Here is a 16,924-nt window from a genome sequence, read left to right as displayed (position 1 = left end):
AACTCAGAAGTTTGCCTGCCTCTGCCTCCCAAGTGCTGGGATTAAAGGCGTGTGCCACCATGCCCAGCTCTGCTGGTAGTATTCTTAGCCCCTTTCCCCATGTGCTGACTCACTAGCAGGACTGCTCCAGTTGTGTTGGGGACACTTGCTATGTACTCTTTCTTCCTGGGATTCTCCATCTACAAGATGGGTGCCAGAGCGGGACCAGCCAGCATCTTTAAGGACAGGCTGAAAGTAGGGTTGTGGGGAGTCATATACACAGATATTATGGGTGGTCTTTGTCTGGGTCAGGAGAGAGCCCAGGTGAGAGACTCATGTCTCTAAGACTCAGCATCAGGTAACATTGTCATCAGACTATGAAAAGCCAAGACTGCAGGGTCTGCCTCTGTTCTCTGCAATGTTGGGAATCAATTTGGATTTTCAAAGCCATATTTTGTCTTTGTTTAATTTTTCAAGTCATGACGGACACAACAAATGGAGTACTAATGGCTATTATTTTGGACCCACAGATAAAGGCAAAGAGCACAGCCGTGCACCCCGCCCCCCTGCCCTGATGCTACGTGCCCCAGAGAGGAAAAGCTTGGTGGGAGACAAAGAGGATAAGGTGAGTGTCACAGAGACACAGTCCCAAGTTTGGAAGATCTAGGGCTGGGACACTTCCACACATATTTCTCTCAAGGAGTTTATAAAATGGCTTTGCCAGTCTTCCCTGAACTACAGCTGAACCCAGGCTGGCAACTACCCCAAGAGAACAAATCCCAGACAGGGTCTGGTGGAGCACCTCATGCCTATTGGGAATGCTCTGTTCTTCCTGGTCCATGTTCCCCAGTTACCTTCATCCCAGGACTCAATCACCGGGAGGCTCACCTCTCCTTACCCACCTCTAGTATCAGTATTGGATGGTGAACACCTATCACAAGTGTGTGTTGGTGCAGATTAAAATCTGCCCCAGAGGATACGTTTTCCAGGAAAGATTAGCACATCTCTGCCAGAATTACATATTAATTACACAGCTAGCTTCAATGCTGCCATCCATAAATACTGGCTTGATTACTGGTTTCTGCCAGTCTGATTCACTTTTATTACTTCCTCGTCAAGCAGGAGTTTTACATCGTGATTAGCCATTTTTATCACCAACAGGAAATCATAACCAGTATGCGCCTCGTGAAGAAGATCTTGGTAATTAGCTGGAGAGAATCCTAGCAGTACCAAATTTAGAAGTTGGTACCATCACAAATTACACTATACCATATTTACTTGAATAATTTGGTGCTTGGAGGCTGTGTGTTGTGTTCTATTGTTCAATTAACTTCCAAATGAAAACCCCCTCCAGTTTCCCTAATTGGATTAGCAATATAAACCCTGGTCTTATTTGTGTGTGTGTGTGTGTGTGTGTGTGTGTGTGTGTGTGTGTGTGTGTGTGTGTATACATATATNTATATATATATATATATATATATATATATATATATAAACATATAATTTGTGAAGACAAGTGCTTCTTAACACTCTCCGTTAAGCTAATTATTCATCCTGACCTTTTTTTCTCACAGGAAGCAAAAATATCTTCACTTCCAGAAAAAAATTATAAAAACATTCTACAAAAGCTTTGTTTTTAAATTTATGAATGTAAGGGATAGCAGTATAAATTAAAACCATTCATTAAATGCAGATATCAACCACAAAGAACAGAGGCTGCAAGAGACCCCAAACAGATATGGGATGCACATGCACAGGTGCATCATGGGTACAGTGCTTCAGTCACCGCCTTCTCAGATTTATGTAAACATGAAAACAGGGCAGACGATTTTATGGCCATCTGCTCCCTGTTAGGAGGGACTACCTGTCCTTTTGATAATACAAAGCAGTTGTTTCTCATCAGTGATTTTACCAAAGAGCTATACTCAGCAGATTAACCTCTTTTTGGAAAAAAAAAAGATTTAGAAAATAGTATGTTCTGTGTGGGGATATATGCAGTGAGTGTGGGTACCCAGGAAGGCCAGAAAGGATATTGGATTCCCTGGAGTTGAAGTTACAGGTAGTTGTGAGCAGCCCACAGTGGTCACTAGGAACTAAACTCAGATCTTCTGCAGGAAAAGTATATGTTCTTAACTTCTGAGCCATTGTTCCCGTTCCAGCTTTAGTCCTTTTGGCCAATGGTTCTCGACCTGTTGGTCATGACACCTTTGGAGGTCAAATATCAGATATCCTGCTTATCAAATACTTACATTACAGTAAAAATGCCAGCAAACTATAGTTATGAAGTAGCAATGAGATAATTTTATGGTTGGGGTTCACCGTAGCATGAAGAACTGTATTAAAGGGCCACAGCATTAGGAAGGTTGAGGACCACTGCCCTTGGCTTGATAGTAACTCATGGTCCTTTATCACTACATTAGAAATTTGTGCTCAGGTATCCATAAATCAGTGCATTCCTGTCCCCATGCTCAGAAGAGTGACAAGGAAAACAAGCTGTGGCTGCCACATTGTCCTAAACTTTGGTCACTGTTGCCTGATATTGGTGCCACCACTGCCTCTCTACACTGACCTCTTGTTGGGTGTTCCTGCCACTGGGATGGGTACTAACTTCATGTAGATTTTATTGGGCACGTGGTCAGGCATCGTTTCCCATACATGACTTAAAATTCACTGGCATTATTGCTGGTAAACCCAGGTTCTAAAATGTCAAGGTGATATTCAATTTTGTAACCCTCAGTTCAGAACAAGTTGTCTTTTGAAACAATCCATTTGCCCTTTAATCTCACCTGAATTTCCAGATAGAAAGAGAAGCTGTCATCTTTGTTGTGGTCTTATTTTTGAGACTGTAGCCATGCTAATTTCTGGGGGCGTGGTTTTAAAAGGTCCCTATCCCTAGAATTTATGCTTTCTGAATTCCTTTCTTTCTTAGAACCATGGCAAAATTGTAATACTGCTTTTTTACTTTTGAAGAACCTCTTCTCCTGATGTGGCTTTTCCATGGTGGGAATTAGGCTTCAGCCCATTGTTGATCCAAGAATCCATGGCTGTCTTAAGTAGGACAGCTTAGTACTACAGCCTGACCCTGGCTGTCCCTATCGGACTTGTCATCATCCAGAGTTTTTAATTTCCAACAAGACATACCTCCCCTGCCCCAGTTCCATCTGAGAAGAACACAGAGAAAGGCATGTTCGCTGCTGTTCTGAACTGGAGAGAATAAATGTTCTTTTTTATTTTTTTCTAGGAGATACAAAATTCAAACAGCTCTTTTTTTCTAAATGGAGAGGGAAAAAGTGACACTTTCCAAACCTAGCTGGGCATGAGAATCATATATACCTTGAAAAATGACCCCTTGAGTACTGTCTGAGCAACGTGATCCAGAGAGATGGGAGAGACCCCAGCCTCCAGAGCGTCCAAACCTGTTTAGGACTCTGTTCACCCTTAAAGATGACAGCTTGAGTCAGGTGTGGTGGCTGACACTGGGGGGCTGAGACATGAGGATCATTGCAAGTTTGAGTCCAGTCTAGACTATATAATGAGTTCCAGACCAGACTTGGTGGGCTTGTCACTTCCCCTGTCATAATAAACCCAAACGGGTCAGCCCTGGCTGTGTCTAGGATACCGAGCAGCATGGAGGTTCTCTGTCACCGTACATAGGGATTTCATGGCAGAGCACGTGACTCCAGCCCATGAATCCCTGCTATGAGCTCAGTGATGTTTTTCTACCCCTTCCCTGCACTCCAGACCTGCAGCACTATTATGACCCTCCCCTTTGTCTCTGGATCTGAGAGCAGACAAATGGGGATCCTAAAGGCTGCTTCTTGTGGATTGCCCTACCTGTGTGCGTAGTGCAGGCCATTGTCATCCCAAGGCTCCTTGTGATTGCTCAATCTAAGAGTCTCCGTTGCTTTCCGCTTTTTTACTGGAACTGGGACAGGGTTCAGGATGAAAACAATCACAATCATCTCTCATCTTCTCTTTCATTTAAAGGAGCCTCCACCCATATTGGTAAGAGGGGAGGAAACTGCAGCGAAAGGCAATAAACCAGTGGCCTCCACGCCCGTGCCTGGATCTCCCTGGTAAGACTCCCCTAAAGCCAAGACTCTTAACAGCTTCATGGCCCAGAGTCTGCTTAATGTCATCAGAGAGAAAGTGAATTCTCCTTCGGTGCATTCTGCTTAAAAAACACAATCTGCACCCCAGGGCAGGTATAATTCTCTACTTTTGTCACATCTATAGAAAGGAAAATGGCACTTAAATGATGAGTTCCTTGGTCCTGGTGTATTTGTATGTATTAAAACAGCAATGCTGTTGCATATAGATCAGCAAGAGTCAGCGGCTCGAGGTAAATGTAGCATGCCATGAGCTGCTAAGGATTGTCTACCCTCTCCTGTGAGAAGGAGCATCGGGAAGTAACTGTTAATTAAAGTCGTGTCTTGTTCTCTCCGGCTGCCATGAGGGGATTCCTGATCTCTGAGTATGCCTTACTCCAAAGCACCTTCCACGAGGGAGCCACAGTCTTTGGTTTTTAAAAGTGCCCTTTTCTAATGGAGTAATTTGGAACCAGGATAAAAAGGTTATTATAGTAAAAATTAGTTTTAAAACCTGACAATTGGAGTGCAATATACAGCTGAGAGGAAATGCTCAATCCAACCAAGAGAAATAGCAACGATGGCATTAGGGTAACATGCCCTCCAGGAACAGGAATGGGGGTACTGGAGTAATGTGCCCTCTGGGAGATGGAATGGGGTTATGAGGGTAAAGTGCCCTCCAGGAATAGCAATAGGGGTATCAGAGTAATGTGCCCTCTGGGAGCCACAAATGGGGTATCAGGATATAATGTTCTCTAAGAATAGCAATGCTATCTCTGAAAGAGTGACTTATACATTGTCTCAGGGCCGCCTTGCATCCACCATGCAGGGCTTATTGGGTCTGTAGTCATGTGCCAGCTATTTACCCTTCTCAGAGAGTGTCCCTTCCCTCTATGCAGGGTAATGTCCATATTGTGGCATTAGTGACCTCCTGCTCCCCACCTCCAGCTCTGCCTCTGGGTACTGCTTCCCCAAGCCCAAGGCTCCCCGAGCTTTGAGAGTCTCTTGTTCAATTCCGAATCTAGACACTAAACTATGAGTTGACATCACACCTCTGGGCTAAAGGCTTAGTCCCAGGAGGCTACTTCATAAAGATGCCAGCCCTCAGGCGGCCTCAGCAGGCTATCCACGCTCTGTATAGCTGACTATAAAGACAGGGCCTCCCACTGCCTCCCCTTGATTTTGGTGATAATTCTCTAGAGTGACTCACAGGACACAGAAAAGTGCTTAACTGTGATTAGCTATGATTGCAGTTTTATTATAAAGGATATGACTCAGGAACTATGAGATGGAAAAGAAACACAAGGCCCTGGGGTTGGGACATGGCCTAATGCTTCTATGACCTGGCAACTGAACATATTTTCATACCCGGAAGATCCCCAGCTTCTTGTTTCATTTCAATGGCAAGGTCCCTATGGAAACATATTTGGATATGTCTTTGGTCAAGCAATTTAAATCAGTGCTACTTCCCTAGAAGGTTATGGTAGAGCTGTAAGCTCTTGTAATGAGATAGCATGATCTTTGTAGACAAGTCCCCTTCCTGAACATATTAACAAGAAATAAGTTATGGTCAGAAGGCCAAAGCATGCCCCTGTCTATTCAGTAGGTCCCAATAATCTCCGAAGGTTCCTATGCTGGACCCAGAGTGGACAGGAGTCTATGTGTAGAGACATCCACTGATCATATCTTATGCCAGGGCTTCCACGGAGCTTGCCTTGAGAGAATGTACCTGTAGATGTGACCTTGAACACTAGACCCTAATGGGAAATGGACCTAGCAAGGCTCATGGGTTGTAGCTTTCCCATTCCCTGTGTGAGGACCTTGGCCTCCCACTTGTTAAGTCAGAATGTAAGCCTCCTTGCCTTGAGTATCAGGAGTCCCTTGAGCATCACATGAACACGATATAAATGAATCTCATTCTTACTACAGGAGGTGTTTGGGAATCACAGAGTGAGGACTTGGTCCCTGTGGAATGAAACATTCTTTCCCAGGAAGAGAACCACATGACACTGTTGTAGGCTTCTGAGAATGGAGCCAAGTTCACGATTCTTCTAGAAGATGGAATTGATGAACAGTTTTCTGGGGGTAACCAGGAGCAGTGCTGTAAGACTGAGCTGTAGCTGCAGCTGGAGAGGGTTCAGACCTAAAGGGAGGGACAGACCACAGGACACCCAAAATCTATGGTGTACTGTTGCCTCAGGGTGGTGGAGGGCTGCTCCTGGCCCTCTCCTCTTCGATTGACAAGCAGATAGTAGCAGGGACTCTGCAGCAGAGCCATTTTTGGGCAGGCTTCCTATTATAGGAGAAGCACTAAACCCCTACAGACAGATAGACAGATAGAAGGGCTCCATTCCATGAACCAATCAGAATTGGTTCTCCTCACCGGGACCTGTGCAGTGTTACAGAGGGTGATGCTGCCTCCCTTGCATCCTTTGCCTTGTGTGTTCCTAACTTCAGCTCTGCTTAAGCTACAGTGTAGAGTGGCCCTTTAGCAAAGGATGTGTGTGCTGGAAGATCTCACGGTACCTAAGAGGGGATTCGTACTTGCTCTGACAAGTAGCAGGACCAGAATTCCCCATTGAGGATAACAGCTTCCAGTTCTTACTTCATCTGCTAATGTCGTTGAGAGAGACTTTGTAGGCACCGGGACTGACAGCCTCATTAAGCCTGGCATCACATGTATGTAGTCTTAGAGGCCAGACTCTTCCTGACAGCACCATCTGCTCAAGGAGGGAGCTTCTCCATTCCTGGCGAGCCATGGCTGTCTTCCCCAGGAACAGAGTTCCTCCGCATGTGCAATTGTGACCATCTGTTCCAGGAATGGAGCTACTCCATATGAAGAGCCTTGACAACCCACCTTCATTATCTCAAGTCATTGTTGCCATCACAATGACACTAAAACCCCTGGAGCTTACTATTGTCTGGTTGTCCCTGGTCAGCCAGGTACTCTGGGAATGCCTGGAGGTGCAGGAACAATAATACATCTCCTTTACCCATCTCTGTTCACATGTTCCATCTGCAACAGTGGCATAATAGCACCCTCACTCAGAAAGTAGTGGCCACCTTAAACTAACTGCAAACAAGCAATTCTATTCAAGTCAGGGTACAGAAGCTTCTTGGTGGACATGGGCAGGGCCAAGACAAGTGTAGCCTGGGCGATGGGGATGCTACATCACCAGCTTCTGTAGGTATGGATACACATCACTGCCCCAACCCAGGGAACTCTGGTATCTCTGTCTCAGCAATGGAGGCTTAGACCACAGTTAGCCTGACAGCATTTCCTGGAGGTAATGCCCATCCGGCTGTGGACAAGCTGTGGCTTTCTGTTAGCCCCTCAAGGTACTAGCCCTTTGGTGCTCTAAGGCCCAGAAGTTTCTGTGCTCAATGGCAAAGTAGGACAAAGGACAAGGTCCTGCACCTGGGTTCAGGGCACAGCAGAGTGTCTGGAAGGAGATACTTTAGCAGAAGAACAGAAGTCTTAGAACAGAACTCCCCGGAGGACCCATGACTGGGGAGGTTTTCGTATAGGCAGAGATGACATGGCTACAGGAGGCATCACCCTGAGCCTCAGAACTGCCTGGGGAACTGGAACCAGAGCAAGCAGGAAGTTGAAAAGTACAAGCCAACTGTTGATGTTTGTATTCTGTCTGCATACTTCAGCAAACAGAACTGAGAAACGTGTTTGATAGGACTTCCAGTAAGCAAGACTTCGAGTCTCATGCACACAGGGCTAGACTATCGAACAAAGACTGAAGGTCCAAACCATGAGTTTGTTGTTTGTGTCCACCCTGTGCAATATACCTGGCAGATTGCTTAGGCTGAAGAAATAGCTTTAAAAACATGAGAAGGAAACGGGGCACTCTTGTCTGCTCGCAGGAACTCTCTATGCTGAAGAACTAAGTAAGCCAAAAGTCAGCTGGAGCAGCCCAAGGCATCCCTAACCATGGAGGATCCTCTCCTATAGTCTAGTTACCGAGGTAGCCAGACAGATGGCCTCTTCAGACACATTAGTGCAACCTTAGAAACACAAAGTCAGTGTCCAAACAAGAGGGGTTCCAGAGTTGTGGGCGTTCTCCTCTCAGGGTGGGTGCCAGTTTAACCATTAAAGGCGTTTCCAGGTTCCAGAATAACATCTTCAACCAATTCTTCATTACAAAGGGACACAGAGCTCAGCTCTGTTGAGTGGTTTGAAGAATCTGGTGTGTCCAGATTCCAGACACAGTTTTTAAGACATTGAGGAGGGAAGTGTGTGTATCCACTTCCAAGTGAGGCCTCCCCGCTGAGGAGGCTGAACGTGCACCTCTGAAACTTCTTCCTGCTCAGCATTGAAATGCTTTTCTTGTAGTTATTGATGACACAGGGACATTTCTAAGGTAATGGCTAAACAAAGTGTAAAATCCATGAGGCTTTGGCTCAAAGGGCAATAAATGTCAGCATCAATGATTAATTAGCATCTGAGAGTCATTTTAGAGATTATGGATTTATAAATAATTAGCTACTTTCATGAAACTTAAACGACATGTACTGAACATTTCACATCAGTTCGCTTTTCTAAGAAAGTCCAGATTGATGCAGTTCAAGCTTGGTCAGCGACTTACCAATAAAGTTCTCCATGAGTGCTTCAGAAAGAGAAAGGTGTGTCCAGTCAGGAAGTCAGGGGACATGGGGTTATCATAGGCACGGCCTCCTATGTGTGGCCAGGTCTCTCACTTCTTTCTGGTCCCAGGATGCAGCTGCAGTTAAAGTACTTGCCCAAAGGAATGTGGCGTTGCCATGAGTCTGGTGCCTCTTGTCCCACTGAGAGGCCAATGTTGGGCAGGCCATGCAGGTTAAGAGACAGGTTTGGGGAGAACCTCTGCAGGCGTGGCTTCTAAAGTGATTTTTTTCAAACAGCTGGGTGTAGTTAGCCATCCTAGGCACACTCTCTGTCCCTGGTGTCATGTTAATAGCATGGCTTTCATCCTGACTTAAAATATTTGATATTTTAAGACTATCATAACTATCAATTATTGCATACAGCTTTAAAATAATAGAATCTCTGGATGTGTGACACCGCAAGTGTTGCGTTTATTTGACTTTAAAAGACTGTGCATAAAAGCATGTTCTTGGATGAAGTTGGCAGAGCCACTTCAGAAAGAGAGAGAGAGAGAGAGAGAGAGAGAGAGAGAGAGAGAGAGAGAGAGAGAGAGGAGGAGTTCCCCAGGCATGACGAATATGGATGTTTGACTGGAGAGAGAGGTGATTAGGAATCACAGTTATTAAGGGAGAAGCAGGCTGGGCCACATCAGTGCAGTGTCAATTTCAGATGTGACATGTGATAGCGCTCGCTCAGCTGCGAGCAAGCATCACTCTTCTTTGAGTACATACTGCTGAAGGGAAACCAAATGTCACTTTGTCCCCTTTGCATAATTGAGCCTTTTATTATGTCAGAGAAGGGACAGGTAAGGTGTTACTGCTGGGGAGGGGAGCTGAATGCTGAATTAAATGTCAAAGTGCTTAGCTATGGTGGATGGAGGAGGAGGCAGGAGGAAGCTACCACTTAGACCCAGGCTGAAGAGGCCTCTGGAGGTTGCCTCCGTGGGTAGGTGAGGGAAGGAGCGAGTGGCTCCAAGCACTGGGTGTTCTTTATCCGTCTCCATGAAGGTATACTTGAGTTCTGAAACAGAGCTAAGCCAGAAGGGTCTCCTGTGGCTCCTCACTTGTGATTTTGACTGTCTTAGACTTATGAGCTCAAAGGTCAGGTTAGATCTTAAAAATAATACAAGCCCCTGTAGGCGGTGAATAGCTGGGACCCTGGTAGTAGACTAAGGCAAAGAAGGGTGTTTTTTATGCCCTCACAGGATCGATCCTTTAGATAGTCTGGACCTCTGCCAGTTTGGTTTACCTGGTTTCTTAGAGAGGGAGGGTTTGAACCCGTGTCCTGAAAGGCTGGATGTGGAGTGGCAGGAAACTTAACAGGCTGGTCGTCTGCTGCTGATTGGCCACTCACAGAATGAGGAAATATGAGTCTATGAAACAGCTAAAGATAGCTAGCTGCAACATCGTCAAGGCACACAAGGGAGCGAAAAGGACCAGCCCTGGGTACGCAGTGTAGGAGCCCAGGTTGGCCACACCTTGAGGAGCCATTCCTGTAGCTTCTCTGGGTGCCAAAGTGAGAAAGCATGTGAACAGGAGGCAGGATTTTGTCAGCACTTCCATAGCCCCTTCTCCCTGCCCCTGCCTGTTCTCACCTCAGAAAGTAAGTGCTAGAGACAGCAGCACATGAAGGGGGCTGAAGCATTGCCTTCGGGAGCTGAGCCTCGAGTCCATGTTATACCTCTCCAGATACCTGAGAAACATCCCTCTGGCATGCCTCAGTATGGGATGTGACAGTCATGTTATAAAGCTATATACATTCTCAAGCACAGTGCATGCTATCCCTGTCCTGAGTATCAGATACAATGTTTCTCTTCCCTATGGACTCACTCCGAAAAATATGAGGGTGCGGGGAGGGGAGGCACGACCAAAGTAGTTGGGTTGAAAAGCATGTCTCTCACCTTGGTGACCAGACTCCACAAGGCTCATGGTTCTCCTCTTCTGCAACTGGACCACAGAGGACCCCAAGCCCTGTCCAGGTCAGGAAGCCCCAGATAACAAAGGGGACAGGGGAGCTGTTTGTCCACGATGGCAAACCAGATACAGTGAGCTTCATCCAGCAGAGAGAATCTCTTTCCCTGAACGGAGCATGCAGGGCTGAATCGGTAGAGCAAGAAGTCACAGGTATGTTTGTCCTGGGTTCATGGAGTCATGGAGGCAGCACTCCACTCCAGTGGGCTGAATGACAGTGGTTTTCCCACACCTCAGGACTTGCTGTTCAAAGGGCGACTTTTTGACTAAAACCCCTTTTCTAGAACCAACCAACCACCACCAGATCTCTACACACGGGGCTTCTCACTGTGGGGATCCTGTATCAGACTTAAATAACTCCAGTGCACTAATTACATCCGCCGGGATCTAGGGACATTTTGAGAGAAGAGAGAGATATGGCTGCCATCCAGGAATTATGTGGCATGATTAGAAAAGGGGAGCTATCCATGTACTTAAAATGGGCATAAAATGAAACATAAAATTAATTTTGCATGTCATAGCCAGCTCCGTCTAGTTGAAACCAACCGGAACAAGTGGACGGGTAGATTTCCTCTTGGGAACCCCATCTATTTACCTGTCGCCTGCTCTGCAGTTCAATTCCACACGCTTCCCCTGGGCACAGGACTGGGTTCCTCGCAGCCTGGATATAAATATGTACTGCGTGCTTTAATTGTCACCACCCCCACCAGACGCTAATGCTCCATTAAGTCTCTAATTAGCCCCATTCCTCCCTGGCTTTAGAAGTTCAGCGGTGGCAGGGTGGGGAGCAGGAGATGTTTCCTCCATCTCGAGGCATTGAAGAGCCAGCTCTTCCTCGGGTGGGATGCTCTTGTGTGCCTTTAAACTTGAGCAGCACGTACTATAGCTACTGCCTCCCATGGAACTCTGAATGTGCAACAGATTCGTTTTGTGAGGCCTGGGATAATCTGGTCAAATAAGTATCAATTTTGAGGTGTGAAGCCTTATTTCTTTAATGAATGAGAGAGCTTGGGATTTGGAGAGGAGACATCTGAAAGCCCAGAGAGCCTAGACTTTGAGGTACAGGTCCTCAAGGAGCCTTCTATCTTTGACTTCAGGGACAGGAACTGCAGAAGGCTCTGAGCTAGTCCCTCTTGCGTTACTCTGGTCAATGGTGAGATTCAGTGGCCCCTTCCAGAGATCATTCTAACCTGCTCTGTGTTCCCTCCACTGGAGACCATGTGGCCAGCAGCCCTCTCCTCTGTTCAGCCTAAAGTCTAGGGAGGCTTCAGTAGGGTAGGGACCCCTAGCCCCTCACCACATTGCTTTCTGGACCACCTACATAGATCCATATCCCTAGATGCATCTGTCTACACCCAGCTGTGGAAGCAACCTGTCCAAGCCAGGTGCCCACCTTTTCCAGCTCTATTGACTTGCTTTGAGCCAAGTTTCCAGTTGATGGGAGACCTCTAATATGGCAGCTCAGGGTCCACATAGCTGACAGCCTGACACTATTAAATTTCAGCACTATGGGACAGGACACCTGGTCATCTCAACCCAGAGACAAAGGATTGTCTTTACTCGTCTGGTTTCCGCTTCTCATTCTCTAGTCCTCTCGTACCCAAGCCCCAAGCTGTCCTTCTCTCTGACCGGAGTTCTACCAGAACTCAGTGAATGACCCTCAACCTTCTGGACAGCTAGGGTCTTCCCACAGACCACCTGCAGAGAGAGATCCATCTGTCCCACTTTAGGAGAGACTGCTGGAGCCCCGCCTGGAAACTGGGATTAGCTGAGGCTACTCCCCACCACCTTGATCTCAGTCCCTAAGGGTTGACCTGCAGCTGTCTTTGTGCTTCCTCCCTTGGAGCTCCTGCCCCTTCTCTCAAGCCCTGTTCCCCAGTAATTCTCATGCAAATATCAATACAGTGTGGCATTACTTTAACACCCTGGTACCTCCTCAGATCAGCAAATGCGAATTGGCTGGACACTTCCTCAGTGAGCTTTTCTCACCATCAGTCTGGGGCAGGCCCTACTGGGAAAGCCTGGGCCTTGGACCTGAAAACCTGGCAGCAGGTGTTGGGAAGACAAGGGCCCTCTCTGGCTGCTGCCATCTCAGCTGCTACCACCAAAGTCCCCCCGGAAGCTTATCCCTCCCCCACCACTGGGATCATCTTGAGTGGGGCTCCCCAGGCACAGTGCATGGGACACAGGTGTAACTTCTACTTGTTACCCGAGGGATCTCGAAGGAAGGAGAAGAAAGAGACCAGGGTCTCAGAGGACCTGGGTTATCTGTGGAGCCCAGCTGTGTCCTGGACCATGAAATGTCCCCTCTTAGCCCTCTTCAGACAATGAAGGGCTTCAGAAAGGCAAGCCAGAATATCCATATTCCTGTGCATCCCACCCAGTAAAATAAGTAGGTAGGAAGGGAGCATGACAGTGACCATGGTTAGAGAGTCCTGGAACCAACCTATTTAAGAGTAAGAACTAGAAAGGTAGACGTGAGGCTGAGGAGAAAGTTCTCTTCTAGAAGGGAATAGCTTAATAAATGGGTCCATGATAGGACTCATTGGTAGGTCCCTATGTCCATCAACTGTTGCAAACAGAGAGGCTAAGCTCACACTATATACAGGTCTCTAAGGCCATATCTCAGGCCAGGGAGCTCTCTTCAGAGTCAGTTGCTCAGCTCTGGGTAGGAGCACAAGGCTAAAGTATGATGTCAGGTCCCAAGTGCCTATGGAATCACAGGATACGTTAACCTCCTGTGAGGATGGTGTCCCTCGCCTGACTGCTGAGATGGAACTACAGGAATAGATCCTGGTCTCTTGGAGACACCATAAAACAGTTCAAGTCTTAAGGAGACAGACCAGGGTACAGAAAACTAGGGATGCTTCTAGAGATTTCCACTCAGGCCAAGTTCAGTCAAGCTTCAGGACAAAAAGATAATCCAAGTAAGACTTGCAAAGAGCTATCTAGCTGCTGGGAGCTTCAGTTTGGTCTGCTTTTGTGGTCACAGCGAGGCGCCAGAAGCTGGCTGCAACTGGGGGAAGGGTCACGGTTTAATCTTGCTTCCACCACTCACCTATCCATCTTGAATCTCAACAGTAATTTTGATTAAGGTCCTCAAGTCCCCAAAGAGCACAGACTTATGGGAGCTAGTCGGGGCTAAGAAACAGCTTACTATGTGACCAGTTACACAGCTCGAAACCTTTGTGAGGAGGGCAGGAAACCTAGCTCATTGACCCTGCCACAGCCCAGGAAGTATTAAGGCAAGGCCCTGGGCACAGGACATGGTCTCTCTCTCTCTCTCTCTCTCTCTCTCTCTCTCTCTCTCTCTGCATGTGTGTGTGTGTGTGTGTATGAGAGAGAGAGAGAGAGAGAGAGAGAGAATGTGCATATGTATGTGCGTGTGTCAGTACATGTGTGTGCCAATGCACATGAATATACATGTGAGTATATACACATGTGATTGTGTGTGTGTGTTCTCTAATTCCATCCTCCTTCATATGAACTCTATGAAGGCATTTGGGACCCATATATGACTCAGGATATTTCCCTATCACAAGATCTTCACCTAAGACTTTTATCACATGAGGCAACCTATTTGTAGGTTCTCAGGTCTGAATGCAGATACTTTGAGGCCCATCATTCTATTTGCTCCACACGGAACCTGACCTAGTCAAATAAGATACCTGATGGGCCTTAGCAACTCATTAGGGTCCTAATCCACCCTGTTGCTGGCACATGGGAACCAAGCCTGGGCCTTCAGCACAGCTCATGGAACGAAGGTAATTGGCCTCAATGTGGAGTGAGTCTCTCTACGCAAACATTCAGGCTAGCCTTCTAGGATGATGTGTGAGCAAGACATTGAGGGGTCAGCAGTGTCTCACTGTACTCTACAGGTAGCCAGTGGTCCTCTCTTGGATGAGATTTTGTATGCATAGCCTACCTTTCCCTTTCCTGTAGCACAGATAAGCATGGAGAAGAGCCAGGGGCCTCTTAGAGGCTACTATGATAAGCTGAGGCCAGGGAAGAGTACATTACCCCAGACAAGATTTAAGGGAAATCTGGATAGAAAATGGCCTTAGTCACACTTACTCTGTGGAGCATCCTAAGAACAGGGGACACATGCCAAGGCCAGTGGTCAACCTTGTAGAAGGGATCTCATTTTCTGTGTCTATCCCTGTTTCTCATTCTCTCAAAGTATTTCAAAACAATAAACCTTCCTTCCTTCCCTATACTTTAGGTATCCATATCTGAAAGGAGGAGGCCCTTATGAAAGTGAGCAGGATGCTCAGTTGCTGGGTCAAGTGGTCCATGTATCATCTATGCTTCATGGCGCTCCTTGATGGGTGTGTAGGGTGGGATGGGGAAGGCAGTGAAGTAGTCACCTGGAAACCCAAGTGCCTAGGGCTGAGGTAAATGCCACTAAACTGAGTCAGGCAGGGCACTGAGCTGGGGAGGTGCTGGCTTTCTGTGGCCTTGCAAAGTTCCCTAGCTCTCAGACACTTGGTTGGAATCCTTGCTGGTAAAGGGGGATGGGAACCAAACCTGTTAACCAAATAAGAGGGTGTAGGAAGAAGCACGGAACATTTCTAAGGAAAGGCTCTGCCATCATTATCTGATGCCCCCCAGAACATCTTCACAGTCCAGAAGGGCATGCTGAGAGGGGGGAATGGGCATGCTGAGAGGGGTATGGGCATGCTGAGAGCAGGGAATGAGTATTGCTCTTCACCACGTGTCTCTGAAAGTGACTAAGGCAAGTTTTGGACTTTCACAGGTGTGTGGTCTGGACGGGTGACGACCGGGTTTTCTTCTTCAACCCGACCATGCAGCTGTCAGTCTGGGAGAAGCCGGTAGACCTGCAGAACCGTGGGGACCTCAAAAGAATCATCGAGGACCCACCCCACAAACGCAAGCTGGAGGCCTCAGCAAGTAATTAGGAGGGGATGCGGAGCTGCTGCTACAGAAGGGCCACACTGTCTGGGGGCAGGAGCCAGAGCTGCTGTTCCTGGTTATGAGGGGAGGTAGTTCTGATGGAGTCATGTTCAGGACTGCAGACTCACAAATTAAGTTTCTGTAACACTTCCCACTGAAAGCTTGACCCTTTCAAGTGGTGGGTTTGGGCTTCTCTGTGCATCCCATGAGGTCATTAGTGTAGGGACAGTGCAGATAGCCACTAGCTGTCCTGTGGCTTTTATTCCATGCATGTGCTGATCTGCTGATGTGCTCTGGAGAACAGATGTGGGCTAATGAAAGTGTTTCCTTCGACCCCATGGCTCACTCTAGCCCCTGATCATGGAGGCCACTGTTAGGTACTAACGAAGGCCCACACACAAGGGTGAGGCAAGCAGCCTTCTGTCCTATAGAAGGGGCTGTTAGGCACGGAAGCAGCTGTTTCTGACCAGCCTTGTAAGTCCTATCTCACCAAGAGTAAACGAGCACCCGGCACCTTCTGAGAGGCTCCTTTTAAAGAAAGCAGATACAGGTTTTATGAGTGATGTATGAAAGACTCTGACTCCCCAAGCCCATGGATTAAAATAGCATCGTTCCAGAGGTGTGCTTGGGATTGAACATGTCGTGCACATGCTAAACAAACATTGTACTGACCGTTGAGCTGTAGCCCAGACCTCTTTTTCCTACTTATTTGTATACAGAGTCTCATTAAGTTGCCTGGGAAGTCCTTGAAATCATAATGTAGCCTCAAAGGTTTTGGATTTCCACTTCTCCTGCCTCAGTTGTCCATGAGGATGGAATTAGAGCCCATACTAGGTCTCATCTCCATGCCAAGAGTTGTTATACACTCTGAAGAAAGCCAGAATGCCGGGCATCGAATCATGACTCGTTTTAAGGAAATTGTTGTTTAGTCTTAGGAGGGATTTTTGTAGGGCTCGTAGTGAGTTCTGATTTCACAATATCTAGAGCTGAACAAGATGCCATCAGCTCCCATTAATGGCTAAATCAGAGCCATTTAGAAGGCTGCCCATTCAAGCCCTTTTACTCTCTTCACAGTACTAAGGGACATGGAAGCCAGACTTAGTCTTGAATAAATGAGAATCAACAAATGCAGCATGTCTACTTCACTTAAGCAGACCATTTTCTGGAGAGTTTTTCCAGCTGATGTTGGGAAAATAAAGATGTCCTAGGTGTATATTTTACTGAAGAAAAAAAAAAAAAAAAAAAAAAAAAAATGAGCAAGCATGACTAAGAAACATGCTTGTTTCCTGAGGAGGTCTTCTGCTGGGCTTGTGGGTGCTTTTCCTTTTGGATGAAGT

General features: G+C 46.9%; 1 protein-coding gene across 1 annotated transcript in view; it reads left to right on the top strand.

Annotated features, from left to right (window-relative positions):
- Tcerg1l (transcription elongation regulator 1 like) overlaps positions 1-16,924 on the top strand; it is a 185,612-nt gene that overhangs the window by 116,017 nt on the left and 52,671 nt on the right. Inside the window, exons 5-7 of the mRNA XM_021210325.1 lie at positions 510-604; positions 3,967-4,055; positions 15,430-15,584. Coding sequence (XP_021065984.1) covers positions 510-604; positions 3,967-4,055; positions 15,430-15,584 — 339 coding nt within the window. The remainder of the gene's footprint in view (positions 1-509; positions 605-3,966; positions 4,056-15,429; positions 15,585-16,924) is intronic.

The sequence above is a fragment of the Mus pahari genome, chromosome 1, assembly GCF_900095145.1.
Source record: "Mus pahari chromosome 1, PAHARI_EIJ_v1.1, whole genome shotgun sequence".
In the NCBI taxonomy this organism is placed as follows: Eukaryota; Metazoa; Chordata; class Mammalia; order Rodentia; family Muridae; genus Mus; species Mus pahari.
The sequence above is the reverse complement of the archived record's forward strand: the minus strand, read 5'-3'. Positions and strand labels throughout refer to the sequence as shown.